The sequence below is a fragment of the Mirounga angustirostris genome, unplaced genomic scaffold (genome assembly GCF_029215605.1).
Source record: "Mirounga angustirostris isolate CCGP_5_RB_7025 unplaced genomic scaffold, mMirAng1.0.hap1 SCAF_9, whole genome shotgun sequence".
Lineage (NCBI taxonomy): Eukaryota > Metazoa > Chordata > Mammalia > Carnivora > Phocidae > Mirounga > Mirounga angustirostris.
The window spans coordinates 102,175,847-102,192,586 of record NW_026991717.1 but is presented as its reverse complement, the minus strand read 5'-3'; the positions used below and the strand labels follow the sequence as shown (position 1 = coordinate 102,192,586).

The window sequence follows — 16,740 nt, the reverse complement described above, 5'->3', positions numbered from 1 at the left end:
ATGATTTTTGTGCTATGAATTTAAATCAGGAAGAAGTTGCAGTGACAGAGTTCCATTTGTAGAATTTTGTGCCTTGATTTCCAAAGCAATGTAAATATGAAAACCCGATCCTGAAAACTCAGTAGGACCTTTGTCAAAGTAAGAGGGAACTTCTCCTAATCTTGTATCCGCCATTTTGAAGCAGTCTCTCATAGTGTCAAAGTTGCAAAGTAGAGATCCTTGCAAGATAAGTGCCATTTTTTAAGCAAATAAAAGCCAGACTTGAAAACTGTCAGCCCATATTAACATCCATTTTGGATCCCTTTGCTTGGGGCAGTGAGAGACACTTAGCTGAAGAAAGTAAATAACTTTTCTTTTTCTTCCTTTCTTTTGCCTCCCTGAGCTCTTTTTCTTATAGGATTGTAGGAAACTTGAAAGGTAGGGAGAAATTCTATTAGTTCACAACTTTGGGTGGTTGTGTATCTACTTTCTTCAAAACTAAAATGTGCAAAAAGCAGCCGGAATTAACAAGAAACTCTGCTCTAGTTGCTGAGGACCCAAATGTCTGAAAATTTGCCTCCTGCAGGATCTGCAGCCTCCACAACATCAAAATCAACATGGAAGCGGCTTGCACTACAAATGCACACCCTTTCTACTTGCAAATGTGGGGGCCTGTCATTATCTGATTGGTGGGATTCTAACTTCAGAATTTCTAGCAAACCTCATGCCAATCTTTACGGTTTTTTGTGTTTTTTTTGTTTTTTTTTTTTGCAGTATGTTTAAATATTTGATGGGTGTCGATTAAAAAGTTAAATACTTGTTTGTTTAGCTTTAGTTCTTTAGACACATAATCAAGGTCCTCCAAAACCTTAATAAATCTGTTACTTACCTCAAAATCTAATTACCCAGACTACTAATTAGGTGAAAATGATTACTGGAAATGACTTCAAATGTGAAGTAATAGCGGTTGAGCAGTTTTCTCAAGTTTGTCCATTAGCAAGTTGGTATTTTAGAAGTTAAATGCACTGACATTTTAGGATCACAGCAGTTAAAAGTGGTAAAAAGCTAAGGTAATTAAAATTTGCCTTGGAAAGGCAACAGTCTGGGGAGAGGTAGATTTCTTGAATTGTTTCTTTGTTTCTCACCAATGGGCTTTGTTATCAGCATTATTTATTTAGCCAAAGAGTTCTTTGTCTCTGCAAATGGCCCCAATCAAGTTTTGTTTGAGACAATTAGCTAGTGCCAGCCAATGAGTCCTATGCAAATGTAGGGATAGGAATGCAATGTGTGCATTTGAAGGCGTGGGGTTTTGTTCTTGGGGAAGGCAGATTGTAATTGCTTTCTTCTGGTACTTTTTTTTTTTTTTTAAGTTTAGGGTGGGGGTGGGGAAGACAGGTTTATCTGGTCTCTCTCCCTCCCATCTAGTTCCAGAGCAGCTGGGGGTGGGGGTGGGGGGTGGGTTGCAAGTCCTTTAAAAGCCTCTACCTTGCATAGCCCAGGCTCTTTTTAAGTTAGTGGTGGAACGTGGAAGAGCTGCCGCCTGCGAAGCAGTAAACCAGCACCTCTGTTTGTTTGTTTGCTTTGTCCATAGTTAACTGCTCCCAACCCACACACCAAGGACCCTGAATCTGTCCACTCCCGGCGAAGCGAGACCTTCTGGCTGGGTCCCCCCGATTTGGGCCGATTTTGCGCCTCCAAACAACCTTAGCATGATGTCTTATCTTAAGCAACCGCCTTACGCCGTCAATGGGCTGAGTCTGACCACCTCGGGCATGGACTTGCTGCACCCTTCAGTGGGCTACCCGGGTAAGTGAGCCTCGCGGCACTCCTGCCCCGCCTTTCCCCACGCCCGCCCCTCGGGGATGTGACACCCTTTCCGCCGGAGCACTGGGGCTGATGGTCCTGCTGCCCCACTCCAGCTCCAGGCATGGTGTTCCCACTGGGTTTTCCTTCTAAGAAGCAGCTCAGAGCCACAGGGCACTTAACCGGCCTGAGGGAAGAATAGGGGCTGGAGGGAGTAGGTGGATCCCGCAACACTTGGAGAAACTCACAATGCTTTATTCTTAACTGGAGTGAATGGGGGACACACACTGTGGGGTGGAGGGGAGGAAGGTTACTGCCTCTGCCCATATCTTGAAGCCCAGTTCTTCGGAAGTGCCCTCTTTGAGAAGCTGGGTCTCTCCTAAATTCTCCCCACCATGCTTGGGGCCTCCTAAATTCTCCCCACCATGCCTGGGGCTTCCCCTCTAATCTCCAGGCCCTCTGCCTCTAATCCTTAGAGGTGTGATTTACCCTGGGTACGGATGCTTTCCTTTCCGGTCAGATCTGGGGGTTTGTTTTGTTTTGTTTTTAGTCCTTGTAGAAGTTTTAAATATGCCCCCATTTTAAAGATGGAGGAACAAAGGCCCTTGGAGTCCTAAAAGCCAGGATCTCGAGCAGGATCGGGATTTCACCCCATCAGTCTGAACTGCGGGTCCTCCGGGATCCTTTGACTTCAGGGAATGGATTTTTTGTTTGTGTTGTGGTTTAGGGGTTGATTTTGAGGGGTTTTTGGATTTTGGCTTTTATTTCATTCGTTAGCTATTGAAGGGCCGCTCTGGCTGGAGCGATCCCCGACGTCAGGTGGAGTGGGAGGCCTCCCGTGGAAGGGACAGTGTGTGTCTTGCGACCCAGTGTTCACTGGAGGAGCCCAGGCCCAGGGAGGGGGGGTGGGGAAAACACTGATAGGCTCGGGGTTGCAGGGCTGGGAGGACGAGGGAAGTGCTGGGAGTGGGGGTCGGGGGAGTCAGAGCCCCCACAGAGACCCCTGTGACTGAGAAACTGCTCCCCCACCCTAAAGGGCCCTGGGCTTCTTGTCCCGCAGCCACTCCCCGGAAACAGCGCCGGGAAAGGACGACGTTCACCCGGGCGCAGCTAGACGTGCTGGAAGCTCTATTTGCTAAGACCCGGTACCCAGACATCTTCATGCGGGAGGAGGTGGCGCTGAAAATCAACTTGCCCGAGTCCAGGGTGCAGGTAGGGCAGATGTAGATAGAACCATCCTTCCTGACCGTGCCACCCCTCCCCTGAGCACGGTATATGTCGAGGACCCAGGAGAGTCCCAGGTCTTAGAGAGGACCACAGCAAGGCTTGAAACTGAGCACTCCATTGGAGGCCAGTAAACTCTTCTAAGGCCCCTTCATGTGCCTGATTACTCCTCATCGCCTTTTCGTCCCCCCACCCCCACCCAGTCCTATAAGCAAGAGCCTTCTGGCCTAGGTTGTAAGGTAAGACTGGCGATTTAGCTGCAGTAATAAAGCACAATTCTAGAGCTCTTGGGTCCTCAGCCAACAGAGGCCCGGCCCGGGCAGATTTCAAGGACAGTTACTTAATATTTTAATATTTCCTTCCCTTTCCCCATGTGGAAATCCTACCCCATTTTCATCTACTTTTAGGGGTGAAAGAAGCTTAGCTCTGGATAGTCCCAATATTTTTAACAGGTGAAGAAATGGAGTAAATGACTTGCTCAAGATCACACGACAGTTGGGTGGTAGAGCCAGGCTGTAGAAGCAGCTGGTGCTCTTACCAAAGAAATTACACAATAAAAGTGTTTTCTTTGACTTCTTAGGGATTGAACAGAATCTGCTAGCTCTGAGCCATTCAGCAGATAAAATACCAACGCAATATCCTCAGTGACACCCTCCCCCCCTTAACTTGACCTGAAGCTGGAGAGGGAAAGTAATCTCCAACTTTTCTGAAATGCAAACACCATACAGAGTTCTCTTGACAGAATGTTTAGCACCTAAACACACACACACACACACACACCTGGGACTCCCTTCAGCTAGGACATACCAGTATAAACTGCAAACCAGGAAAAAGACTTTTCAAAGTAAGATGGAAGAAGCATTTGTGAAGCTTGAACTCAAGTCTTCACCGAAAGAAAACAAATGGCTCTGAATGATCTGTGGTGATATGCTCAGCCTTGGTGGTACAGTTAACATACCCATATGTTGAGCTCATTCAAGACCACTAAGGACTTGTTGCTCAGAAAATGCCTGTAGTTTCTCTCAAAAAAGGGTGGTAGTTTCTTTGATAGGCGCCCTCACACACCAAACACTGCTCCGTCATTGCAGAACATGAACAGGGCTGGTAATGAGAATCTTCAGAGTTGCAGGCAGAGGCTTAAATTGACGAGCCAGCAAACATAGTACAGGAAACTGAATCCGTGTGCTGAGTGGCACTACCCTGAAGTCAGAGACTCCAGTGTCAGACTTGAGATGAGCTGAGAAGTCTGTCCTCAAGCTCAGAGCAGACTACATACAAGTCATTCCACTTACCATAAAGATTTCAGCAAATAGTGGCTTTCAGACCTCCGTCTTCAACAGGATCACTTCTCCTTGGAGTTTGCTTTTGTGAGTCTTTCAAGGAGAGAGAAAAAGGTAGAGTGATGAGCAGTTATTCCCGGGAAGATGGACTGTAAACCTTGAATTTAGGCTGTTCTTGTTGGCTAGTAACAACAGAATCGTTCTCCCTCACCTCTGTGTTTACCTCCAGAAGACATAGACACATTGTATTCCACTGTAAGAGTGTTGTTCCACAGTAACACTGGGTCTATGTGTATGTGTGTATTTGAGGTGAAGTAATGAGATAGGAAAATGAGAGGGAAAATTTTTAGCCATAGGATTTATTATTCTGGGCTAGGAGTCCAGTGTCTCCCGACTTTCTTAAAATTCCAGGGGTGTATATATATAAAAGTACCATATAGCATAGGTTTTCAGTGGCAGGACAGATTGTCTGCTTAGCTCACCTATAATCTGGGAGCCACTCTTGTCCTTACTGAAACCATGTTAAAGAAGTTTCTTTCCCTTTCAAGGTATGGTTTAAGAATCGGAGAGCTAAGTGCCGCCAACAGCAGCAGCAGCAACAGAATGGAGGTCAAAACAAAGTGAGACCTGCCAAAAAGAAGACCTCTCCAGCTCGGGAAGTGAGTTCAGAGAGTGGAACAAGTGGCCAATTCACTCCCCCCTCTAGCACCTCAGTCCCGGCCATTTCCAGCAGCAGTGCTCCTGTGTCTATCTGGAGCCCAGCTTCCATCTCCCCACTGTCAGATCCCTTGTCCACCTCCTCTTCTTGCATGCAGAGGTCCTATCCCATGACCTATACTCAGGCTTCAGGTTATAGTCAAGGATATGCTGGCTCAACTTCCTACTTTGGGGGCATGGACTGTGGATCTTACTTGACCCCAATGCATCACCAGCTTCCTGGACCAGGGGCCACACTCAGCCCCATGGGTACCAATGCAGTCACCAGCCATCTCAATCAGTCCCCAGCTTCTCTTTCCACCCAGGGATATGGCGCTTCAAGCTTGGGTTTTAACTCAACCACTGATTGCTTGGATTATAAGGACCAAACTGCCTCCTGGAAGCTTAACTTCAATGCTGACTGCTTGGATTATAAAGATCAGACATCCTCATGGAAATTCCAGGTTTTGTGAAGATCCATAGAACCTCTTTGTGGGTGATTTTTAAATATACTGGGCTGGACATTCCAGTTTTAGCCAGGCATTGGTTAAAAGAGTTAGATGGGATGATGCTCAGACTCATCTTCTGATCAATGTTCCGGGAGGCATAGAAGGAAAAATGAAGGGCCTTAGAGGGGCCTACCAACCAGCAACCTGAAATGGACAAACCAGTCTACTTAAGATCCTGTCATAGTTTTAGATCATTGGTTTTCCTGATTTGCAAAGTGATCAAAAGCATTCTAGCCATGTGCAACCAAACACCACCAAAAGTGAAACTAAATTGTGAGGGAAAGGAGGGAAGGACATGGTAGCCTTCTTAAGCAGAGGTGTTCCAATGTTTTAGCCAATCCGTGGTTGAATCTTAGGAATGGACAGTGTCTTCAAGCTCACTCACGTTTCATGACCAACTGGTAGTTGGCACTGAAAAACTTTTCAGGGCTGTGTGAATTGTGCGACTGATTGTCCTAGATGCACTACTTTATTTAAAAAATAATGTTCATAAGGAGTCAATATGTAGTTTAAGAGACAATCAGTGTGTGTCTTATATAAATGGTACATCTGTGGTTTTTAATCTGTGCTAGACTTCAAAACTGTGATCTCCTGTTATTGTATGCAACCTTGAACTCCATCTCTGCAGGGGTTCTTCTGTGATTAACTAGGTTATAATTATAAGCAAATTCAGAGCAACTGAGTACTTATCTAAAAAGATTACCTTTGGCTGGAGGTGAGCTGCACTGAAACTTTACAACAAAATGTCTCTGGACAAGGAGAGTGAGAGAAGAGAAACAAAAGGACACTGATTCATCTGTAATTTACTGTTGGTAAGCCTAGCAGTAAAGAGACATTGGTCAATTGCTCTGACCCTGATGAATTTATAAACTGAGATCATTGTCGTTTATGCTTGCAGATGTTAACTGGAAAAGTTATATATGCATAAACCTTTTCTTCCTGGATTTGGCAGATATGTATAATTATATTAAAATGGTTCTAGCACAACATTGGGTCCAGTTTAATTTTACACACTATTTATGGATGAGAAGCCCACATTCAGCCTCTCCTTCCCCAAACATGTTTTATTTAGGTCAGAGAGGAAATTAGTAAACTTTATTTAAAAGGCATTTTTGGTTTTATCTGTGGATGAACTAGGTATGAGTGACTGCAGCATATAAACTTTTTGGGGGACTTCCACCAGTACTGCTCTGAAATAGAACATAGGAGAGCCTAACAGTCATTAGGATCTTGCTCTCCTTGCTTTTCCCTCCCTGCCGCATACTGTAATGATTTCTTAGGCACTTTATTGATAGGTTTTAACATAGATCAATTTTTTTTAAAGTGAGAAGGGAAGAACTGTTGTAGTACCTCAGAGAAAATGAAAATGACAAGAATTCCTTGTTTTTATTCTCTCATTTGATTAAGGGGATTTCTTTTTTTAACTTTCAAAAAAATCTGAGGTAAACATGAGAGGGAATGTAATCAGAATCTGAAAGCAATTCAGGCAGAAATGATTTCTGAACAAAAGTTTCAGAAAAGTTTTAAAACCTATAATTTCAGTAGTTGAACATAAGGCGTCCTGGTCAGTTTTGTTTTTGTTTTGTTTAAAGAAAGTGCTGAGGGGGAAAAAAAAAATAGGTCTCTTCTCAGTTCTACCTGCATTTTGTAAACCAATCACCAGAAAAGACAAATGAGCCAATGGTTCATGGTGCTCCTCAGGTAAAAGCAATATTTAATTTCATTTTAAACTCTATGCTCTTAAGTTTGACCAAAATTAAGTGACTCATGATTGTGACTTTTTAAATGAACTTTAGCAGTTGCTACCATTTTGTTTTCTGGCTAATTTTTCTGTCCCTGGCTGTGCATGCTCTCTTGACCCCTACATAATCTTGCCTAATAAGTATTGGTTTTGTTTCACTGCTAAAGGAAATGCAATAGCTTACAACCGCAACTGAGGCAAAACCTGATGGCAAGATTTTCGAGGACCGACTAATAATATTCAGCCTACACTAGTTTACACCAAAGGGAAATTGAGGCCCCAGAGAGAATCTTTGTTTTACGATTTTCCAGCTTCTGGGTCTCACGCTCCTCCATCTTTTCTCAAGCAACAGTAAAGCAGATCCAAAATAATTTCTCACACTGCTTTCAGTTTTCAGAATGCCCCACAAAGGATCAGTAAAGAGCCCCTCCCCCCCCCGCCCCGCTTTCGTTAAAAATAATGACAAACATGGCACTACTCCGCAAATAACGCAGTTTGGTTTCTCTCCCGGTACTATAAAAACGGAGGTCAGAAAAAGGCGTTGAGCACCCTCTGAAACTAATTTTTCCATCACCTTTGCACAACTTCGTGGAACAGACCACGGAGTTAAATCCCTTTGAATTGACGGCAAAGTAGGAATGAATTCCCCCCCGACCGCAGGCAACGGAGGTAGGAAAACGGGGGCGGGGAGCTAGCGCTGGCTTAAAGACGTCCAGAGCGCCACTCCCAGTCAACACCAGGTTGAATAAAGTTAAACCCAGTCTTGGAGATACCTGTACTGAAATGACGTCACCCTCCGCAGGCGTCAGGAAGCGACTTCAACTGCATATTGGCAATTAACGATGCCCTGAACCGGCAACAGAATCTTGGCTTGGGGGACGGAGGTCAGGTGGGGTAGTCGGCTTCACAAAGATCTGTTGCCCCAAACCTTTATCTTACGCACAAAGATTCTTGGCCCTTCGTATTTCACCTTGGGAATGTTTCTAACCTTCACAGATAAGAGAAATTCAATCAAGTCAAGTTCCGGCCATCGCAATTCACGAGTTTTTAGGTAGTGGTCCGCTTCCTCAACTGCTCTCCCGCTCGGTTCCCTTAATCGCACCTTTTCTGTGTGTGTTCCCACCCGCAGTCCCGCACGGCCTGGGCGAGAGGCGGAGGACCCGGGAGGCCCTGGGCGGGATTGCGGGAACTGAGCGCCAAGGTGCGGGCAGTGGCGGCGCAGGAGAGCCGCTCGGGCTCTCGCCGCATCCACGGCGATCTTTCGGAGCAGTGTTGAACAAATCCTCCCCGCCCCTCGGAGTTGGCGGGGAAAGTACTCGCGTCTCTGCGCCTGGGAGCCCAAGTCGGGGCAGAGGCCCAAGTCAGTTCTCCAGGCTGATGCCAGCCACCCTCCGGCCCCACTCGTGGCCCTGCGGGCCTGGCGGGAGCGACCGGAGACTCTCTCCTCCCCCCCGACCCCCCCCCCCGGTCTGCCTCCGGCTCAGGTCTGAACCCAGGACCTCCGCCCCGACGCAGCGCGCCCCACCCGGCCTAGTCTTCAGGCCTCGCGGGATCCGGCCGCGCCCGGGCCCAGGGCGCTGTGGGCCGCGCGGGCAGGGCTGAGGTGCCGCCGCGGGACCTGCGCGCCGCCAGCCCGGGGGGAGCGCGGCCTCCTCGAGCCCCGAAGTCTGGCTTCAGGGTCAGCCGCGGGCGTGGGGGGCGCCGAGCGCCGGGTTGACATCACCGCCGGCCGAGTTTGGGGGGGGCGAGTGTGTGTGGTCCGGCCGGGAGGCGAGCACCCTGCGCTGGAGGGAGCGAAAGCCGAGGCCCAAGGAGAGGACGAGCCCGGGAGAGGCGGCCAGGGCGGCGAAAGCTGGCCTGGCGGGGCCTACGGCCTCTGGCTTTCCTCGTCTCCCGGGAGGAAGGGCCGCAGACGGCTGGGTCTCCTCCCGGCAGCGAGGGGGAGGCCGCCGCCTCCGCCACAGCGGGGGCTCCCGCCGCAGGGCAGCCGTGGCGCCGACAGGGAGTCCAGCTGGGCCTGCCTTGGGCCCTCGGAGGTCTCCCAGGAAAGCCAGGTGCTTTGGCTGGCGGGTCTGGGGAAGTTGTGCTTGGTGTTCCGCCCTCCCTTGGGGTCCTTGGCTCTGAGCTGAGGCTTTCAGAGGGGGGCCTCATACCTCTTTCTCCTGCCCCCTCTACATTTCGTTTTTCAACCGAGTGCCCTGTTTTTTCCTTTTTGGACCCGGGTGCAGCACTCAGCGGCCCGAAGGCTGGAGGCCGGGTCTGGAATGGGGAAGCAGTGCCTTTGGCGTCCTGGACAGCGCCAGGCAGCCCATTCCGGTTACCTGCAGGGCAGGGGCCGCAGTCCTGTGCCCGCCCCCACTTAACCAGAAAGGGGGGGGCGGTGATCGGGCAGCACAACACAAGTTTGAACCCGCTTCTAACACCCGGTGAAAACCTCGGTGTTACCCCGACAAAGCTGTAACCCAAAACCAGACGTGCCAGTGTTAGGTGGTGGTTTACTGCATACAGAGACATGTTTTAATCTTACAAAAGAGAAAAACAAAGGAGTCAGGCAGGAGTCGGGCGCATCCCACACAAACGGAAGCTGACTTCGTACAAAACAACAAAAATGGAAAGATGCAGGGTCGGGCTCAGCCACGACCTCAGCCAGCTTACTGTCTTCCTTCGAAATCTTTACAAAGGACAGCCCTTTCCCTTTCCTACCACAAAAGGGTCCAAGCACCAGCCACGCATCTGCATGCCCAGATCTGTGACCAGTGCCTTCCACACACCTCTGTTTTTCTCTCCTAAACTGGCAGCGTCCTGTAAGCGCAGCGCGCCCTGATAAAACCTGATCCCCCAGCCGCCCCATTTCCTCCCTTGGGTTAGCACGATAGGAAAGACAGGGAGCCCCTGGGATAGAGAGAGCAAAACCCCAAACAAAACCCACCCCGATGTCTTTCAGTATTAGGCTCTGAAACTGCACAGATTATGGGATTTGTCTCGGACAGAATTAACATTACATGTGAAACCATAGTGCTCTGGTGTATTGAGACACATTGTATAGCACTGCTTGGAGCATCTCTTCCTAACTGCCTGTTAATAGCAATATGAAGCCTTGAAATCATACGTGTTTTTGTTTTTAACCTGATTAAAACAAAATTTAGGCACTATTTGGAAAGGACAGTTTTTCTGATGTAGGCAGTTCGAAGGAAACGGAACCCAGTATGAGAGCTGGAGGAAGCTTCTGTATGCAGAAGTGGCTGGAGAGGAGTAAGCAGGCAAGTGTTTGAAAGGCCTTCCACTATGCAGAGCTCCCAAAAGCAAGGCACGCATCCCCCCCTCACCCCCCACCCCCATTCTAAAGGGAATCAGTCAGACTTCCTCTTTTGCAAGCAGTGTGTTTTATATTTAAAAATCAACCTGCTGCCGACTGCAAACAAACAATAAGCAAATTCAAATAAAGGAGCCCTACCAAATCCAACCCATTTGGTCAAAGATAACTGCAGGTGCCAGAGAGGCCAGGCTATCACCGGGGGGAGGGTCGACTTCGAATTTTGTTTTTCTCCTAAAGGGAAAGTTGAACAGCATGAGGTCTATGACTCACTTTTATTCCTTAATCTCCCCCACTCTTTACCTTCAATTCTTAGTGGAAGGAAACATGGTATCTGGGGTGGAAAAAAACCAACAACAAAGAAAACAAAAAAGAATCCCACAGAAAATCCAATGGTAAGCAGCCAAAGTTTGAACTGACTTCTGTTTCAGCACCACAAGCGAAAGAAAGCTGTCCAAGAAGCCACCGTCTCCCAGTATCCTAGTCTTAGTTTGCCTACTGTGGAGGTGGGAAGGGGGCCTTTGGATTAAGGGTTTCTTAGTCTACTTGACATCACTAGGAGACACTTCAGCCCAGGGTGTCTTGAAAAATAAGATGCCAGTTTCTAGCATTGCTGATTTTCCCCCCTTGAACTGCCCAAGACCAGCAAATGCTGCCTTTGGGAGTCACAGGAGCAGTTTACTGCACCCTGCAACAGGGTCTGCTGCCCTCCACCCTAGCTTCCGCTCGTAAAGGCCTGAAAGCGCCCCTTAGAGTCAGCATTTCCGTGAAGGCTCTCCCTTAGGCCCTGCCCCCAATCTCCCAACTGGAATCTCCAGAGGCCCGAGGCCACACTGAAACCTGGAAATCACTCATCCCAGCCTCTAGTTGTTAAAATCTATTCCAAAAACCAATAGTCACATTTTAGGCTCATAGGCCACTAATAAAAATCTCCTTAACATTCAAATGGCTCTAAAACGCGTTGATGGCGGATTACTGGGGCCTAATGGACGTCGTGTGTGACAACATGGTCCCTGAATAGCGATGTTCTGGAGTGGGTGTCTGACCACAGCTACTTGATTATCAGCTTACAGCCAGACCACGCTTTAGCTGCGATGCTCTTAAGAGGCGTTCTTCCCGACAGCAGAGCGGGAGAGTTCTGTGTTCTTCATTTAACCGGATTTAACAAACGCAGTGAGTTTTGGAAAGGGGAGGGGAGAACTTGCCTGTAGGCATAAGGTCACCTCCAGACGTAAGAGGGGCGGGTCGCCGGCCACTGCCCCTCCTCCCTGCTTTTAATGGAGCGTGGCCGAAAGGCGGTGGCTAGGGTCGGTGGAGGCCCGCGCCGGGGATGTGTGCGTCGCCCTAAGTCCGGGGCTTCCCCGCGCCACTCCCGCGCTCCTCTGCCTCGCCGCAGAGCCCCCGAGCCCGCAGCCGGCGCGCCCCGATCAGGCCCGCCGAGTCCGGAACACTCGCGGGGCGCTCCCGTCGGCGGCGCGGAAGACTTCGGGCCTGGCCGCTCGCAGTCGACGGCGCTGAGGACGCCCGGGCCGCGGCCGCGCCGCCGGGGACGGAGCGGGTTCCCGGGTTTCCTGGAAAAGTGGGGGCGGGCGCACCGTGTTCCCGTCCTCCGCCTCCCCCACCCCTCCCCCTGCAAACTAAGCCGAGGGTTGGGAAAGCTGGGCCCCCGCAGCGCCCCCGGGCTAAGGTTACTTGGACAACAGAGGGAGTGCCGGGGACCGCGCGGAGTTACTCCAGCGGCCGAGAGGCAGCTTCGGGCCAGCCGCTGGGGACCGCGAGGACACGACCCCCAAGCCGTACCTCCGACGGCAGCGGGCCTCGAACCCGCGGCGCCCCGCGCGCTGCTCGCCGCCGCAAGAGGCCGGGCGGGGGGGCGGCAAGTCCTCTGTGGAGACTGAGGAGAAGCTCGGGCCCCAGGCACTGTGCCGCCTCTCTCGGAAGCTGGAGGTCTGGGGGCCAGTGGTCCGCGTGCTCCATCTCCAGCCGCTTCCGCGGTCTCCCCGACGGCAGGGTGGTGCGCGGGAGTGGAACGACGCGGGAGGCCACAACGCCCCTCGGTCCAGGCCGACGTGGGCGCCCCTCCGGCCGCCCACCGCCGCCCCGCTCCCCGCCAGCGCCAAAGTCCACTCTTACCACTTACAGCTCCTCGTGGCGAAAAGACGCGGGAACCGAGACAGACTGGTCCTTAGAGCTGGCGACTCAGGCGTAACCCGTGCTTCCCTGGCCGGGCCTGGGCTTGGATCCCAGAGCCGAGGGTCTGGGCCCGCGAGGTGTCGCCGGCGCCAACCCGGGGTCCTCGCGGCAGGGCGCCCATCCGCGCCTCGAGGCCTGGGCGTCCGCTACCCACGGCTTGCGGTTCCACCTGGAGGCCTGGCCTGGCCCGCGGGAGGCCGCAGGTGCCCCGCGCCCGGGCACGTTCAGACCGCTGGTTACCAGTGTCCTAAAGTGAAGACTGAGTTCGAGTTTTGAACACTTAAGGGTGCACATACAAAGTTTTTCCTGAGTCCTTCTTGCCCACTGACCCATGCAAGTTTGATAACTTTTGAGTTATGTTTGGTTCGAAATGCCCAGTCATTCATTCTTAACTGCTGTGGCAATGCTAAGGGCTCTTTTTTTTTTTTTTTTTTTTTTTTTTTTTTTTATGGGGGACAGATATTTTGGAGATTTTACACACAGACACATATCCAAAAATGAAATTAGGTAATTTTGGAATGAAGAATCACATTAATATTATACATTTTAAATTGATGCAAGTCTCTCATTGAAATGCATTTTTTTAACACCTCTTCTCGCTGATTAAGTTGTTTCTATTTTTAATTTTAGTCTAAGTAGGCCACTTTGAAGCTTTGGAAGGCTAACAAGAACTCAGTCTATTTATTATTATCTTTACCAAAAAGCATAGCCTTTATTTAGTCTTAAAATTGACCATGGATAGGGGCGCCTGGGCGGCTCAGTCGTTAAGCGTCTGCCTTCCGCTCGGGTCATGATCCCAGCGTCCTGGGATCGAGCCCCGCATCGGGCTCCCTGCTCGGCGGGAGGCCTGCTTCTCCCTCTCCCACTCCCCCTGCTTGTGTTCCCTCTCTCCCTGTGTCTCGCTCTGTCAAATAAATAAATAAAATCTTAAAAAAAAAAAAATTGACCACGGATAGGGCCCTCTGATCTTGAGATGGAGAAGTGGAAAACTTGGTACAAACATACTTTCTCCCTTTTCAAGAACAAATAAATACTTGAGTTGATTAAACCAATAATCTTGGGCGCCTAGGTGGCTCAGTTGGTTGAGCGATTGCCTTCGGCTCAGGTCATGATCCTGGAGTCCTGGGATTGAGTCCCACATCGGGCTCCCTGCTAAGCAGGGAGTCTGCTTCTCCCTCTGACCCTCCGCCATCTCATGTGCTCTCTCTCTCATTCTCTCTCTCAAATAAATAAATAAAATCTTAAAAAAAAAAACAATAATCTTGATTCCTGACCATTTTAAATGGGTGCATTGCTTTCTCTTTTCCTTTTTTTTCTCCTTTTTTCCCCTTTTCCCTTGATATGTATAGCTAAAGGTATGGAGTGTATAATACACACTTTTATTAAGAGATGCCTGAACTGGTATCTTTTTCAGGAATACTTTTTTAAAAAAATATTTTATTTATTTATTTGAGGGGGGGTGTCTGAGAGCAAGCATAAGCAGGCGGAGGGGCAGAGGCAGAGGGAGAAGCAGGTTTCCCGCTGAGCAGGGAGCCCAATGTGGGGCTCGATCCAAGGACCCTGGCTGGGATCATGACCTGAACCGAAGGCAGACGCTGAACGACTGAGCCACCCAGGTGCCCCTTTTTCAGGAATTCTTAACCTGTGGCTCAAACTTCCCTTTGGGGATGGTTGTCCACAGATAGATTTTAGAGTAATTGAGGATAAATTCTCTCAATTGTATAGAAATTTTTTTTGTCTTTGTTCAGTTTAATTTGGGGGGCAGAAGATCTATAGTTTTCATTAAATTCACAAAAAGGCTGTAACCACCTCAAATTAAGAGACATTGGTTTTTTACGATTCGTATCTTGTGAACCAAGGGTGAACTTGGAGATGAAAACTTGTAGTTCTCACTAAAAGCTGGACAAGATGGCAGCCCAGTGATATCTAGATCTACCTCTAACTTTTTGAAACCTTGATTTTTTTTTAACAAAATAATGTAAAAAGTCCCTTTTATTTGTATATCTTATCTAGTTAGGCTTAATTTGAATTATTGTCCATGAGGCTGTTTATGTATAACACATTGTAAGATAACAAATGAAGTAAATAAGACTTATTTTTAATATTATCTACACATGAAATGTAAAGTAAAAAATTTAAGCAAATATTTTAATGATTCAGACCAAAAAGCCTCTTTAACCAAAGCAAACCAATCAACAATAATAACAACAAAATATTATCTGACCCTAATTTAAAACTTTAGAAAATTTAGTGTGAATTGGATCTCTCTTTCTCTTTGTGCACATACATAAATTTAGTAACCATGCCTGGGTTCCCAAATTTTTCTGTTGAAAGGTTTTTCATTTTCCTTAAAGTTTAATGATTGTCAAAGATGGATGAAATGATAGATAAGAGGTGTGGGACCTTCTGAGTGAATCAGGAGGAGCGCATGGCGCTAACATCCAGGTAAGAAATCCAAAGGCAGATGGTAGAGTCACCTGTAGGGGGCCCAGGGTAGAATTTAAATTAAATACTCAGAGGCCTGTCTTCAGAATCGCAGATCTAGCCCACTCCTCCTCCCCCACCCCCCCACAACTCCCCAGCTTCCTTCCAACCTTGTCTGAGAGGATATCTTCCATTAGTGCAAGAAGAAGCATAATCTATGGGTTTATTTAGCATTTGATCTTTGCGCAGAGGCTTCCATTTAGAGTAACCATTGCAGCTAAGATTTGGATCTGGTCCCTAAAATAGCCTGAACCGAGCGACCTCAGGCAAGTAGACGCAAGATACTAGCAATTTATTTCATATCAGCTCCCAAGCCATCACCAGATGATAACAACCCCCGGACACCGTTAATCTCTGCTTGACTCAAACTGGTGACCGCAAGGTGAAAGGCAGGGCGTTATCTCTGAACAATTCATGTGGCCTTCCACAGATTGCCAGTTGGGCCAATACAATTGAAGCCCCTTCTCCAGTGGTTACTTTAAAATTTCATATCCAAAGTCTTTGGTCTTTGTTGGACTGGAAGGTAGGAGGGCTTTATCAAGGAAAATGCCCAAGGGCCAAGATGTGGGAGCTTAGAATCCAATACAAATTAGAAAGGTTGAAAAGGTAACTGTGTTTTCCCTGCCCAATAAACTTTAAACAACATCACTGTGACTATGACTAGAAAAAGCCTCTGGAAATGAATGGTTTTTTGCCAAACAGTAGAGGGAAAATGCACATTAAAAAATAAGAGGCAAAGTACTATCTAGAATTGGTTTTATTGTTTTGAAAATGGCTTTATTTTTAATATCTGGAAGGTCAGTTCAGATCACCATATAGTCATTCGGTATCATCTCAGAGCTAGAAGGGGCAGCAGAAAGGGGGGGGAACGGTGAAGAATAAAGCAGAGGGGTGTCCTGGTGAATGAAAGCTGTCCTGTGTGTGGGTGCCCAGAGGGAAGCCAGGCTAAGGGACCTTCAGGGCAACTGCTAACTATTTGCACTTTTCAAATATGTAGCGGGAACAGTTTTAGCCTCGTATCCCAGGGTACTCAGCTCTAGCCTGAAATCATAGAAATGTGCCTTTCTTTACTACTTGGTGGAATTATTCTGCCTCTGCTACTCCGATATCTTAGTCATAATCATTCTATTTGATTTTGCAAGATGGCTCTGGAAAGGATTGACAAATAAAAAAAATTGAGAGGTTTCAAAAATACTCCTGCTATTTTGATAATATGTTGTTGAAGGTCCATGCGTTGGAAGTGGGTTATTGAGGGTAAAAGTAAACACAAATTGTTTTAGGTATTTTAGCAATAAGCTCCCTTGGACAGGATCAAAGATCAACTTGACATATGGAGAGTTTCAGTCAGTCAGTAAACAGTGTCACAGAGACATCCCACTATGTTGTTCCATAGCTTCATTCCTAGACCCTTTGTTCGCGGACCTAGCTTTTTAAGTAACTGGTATCTGCAACCCTACTCCATTGTTTGGTATCTTGTCCCCAAAATGATAAACTAAATAAACCAGCCCAAGTTATAAT

At 48.2% G+C, this 16,740-nt stretch overlaps 1 protein-coding gene across 2 annotated transcripts; it reads left to right on the top strand.

Annotated features, from left to right (window-relative positions):
- The first annotated feature begins 1,688 nt into the window (after positions 1-1,688).
- Positions 1,689-5,455, top strand: OTX2 (orthodenticle homeobox 2). 2 transcript variants are annotated; one of them, XM_045901986.2, is made up of 3 exons: positions 1,689-1,785; positions 2,843-2,994; positions 4,835-5,455. In XM_045901986.2, the coding sequence occupies exons 1-3, from the start codon at positions 1,689-1,691 to the stop codon at positions 5,453-5,455; spliced, it is 870 nt and encodes a 289-aa protein (XP_045757942.1). The 2 variants fall into 2 exon arrangements, with proteins under 2 accessions (XP_045757942.1, XP_045757941.1); XM_045901985.2 differs by having other exon boundaries at positions 2,819-2,994.
- Positions 5,456-16,740: the final 11,285 nt, after the last annotated feature.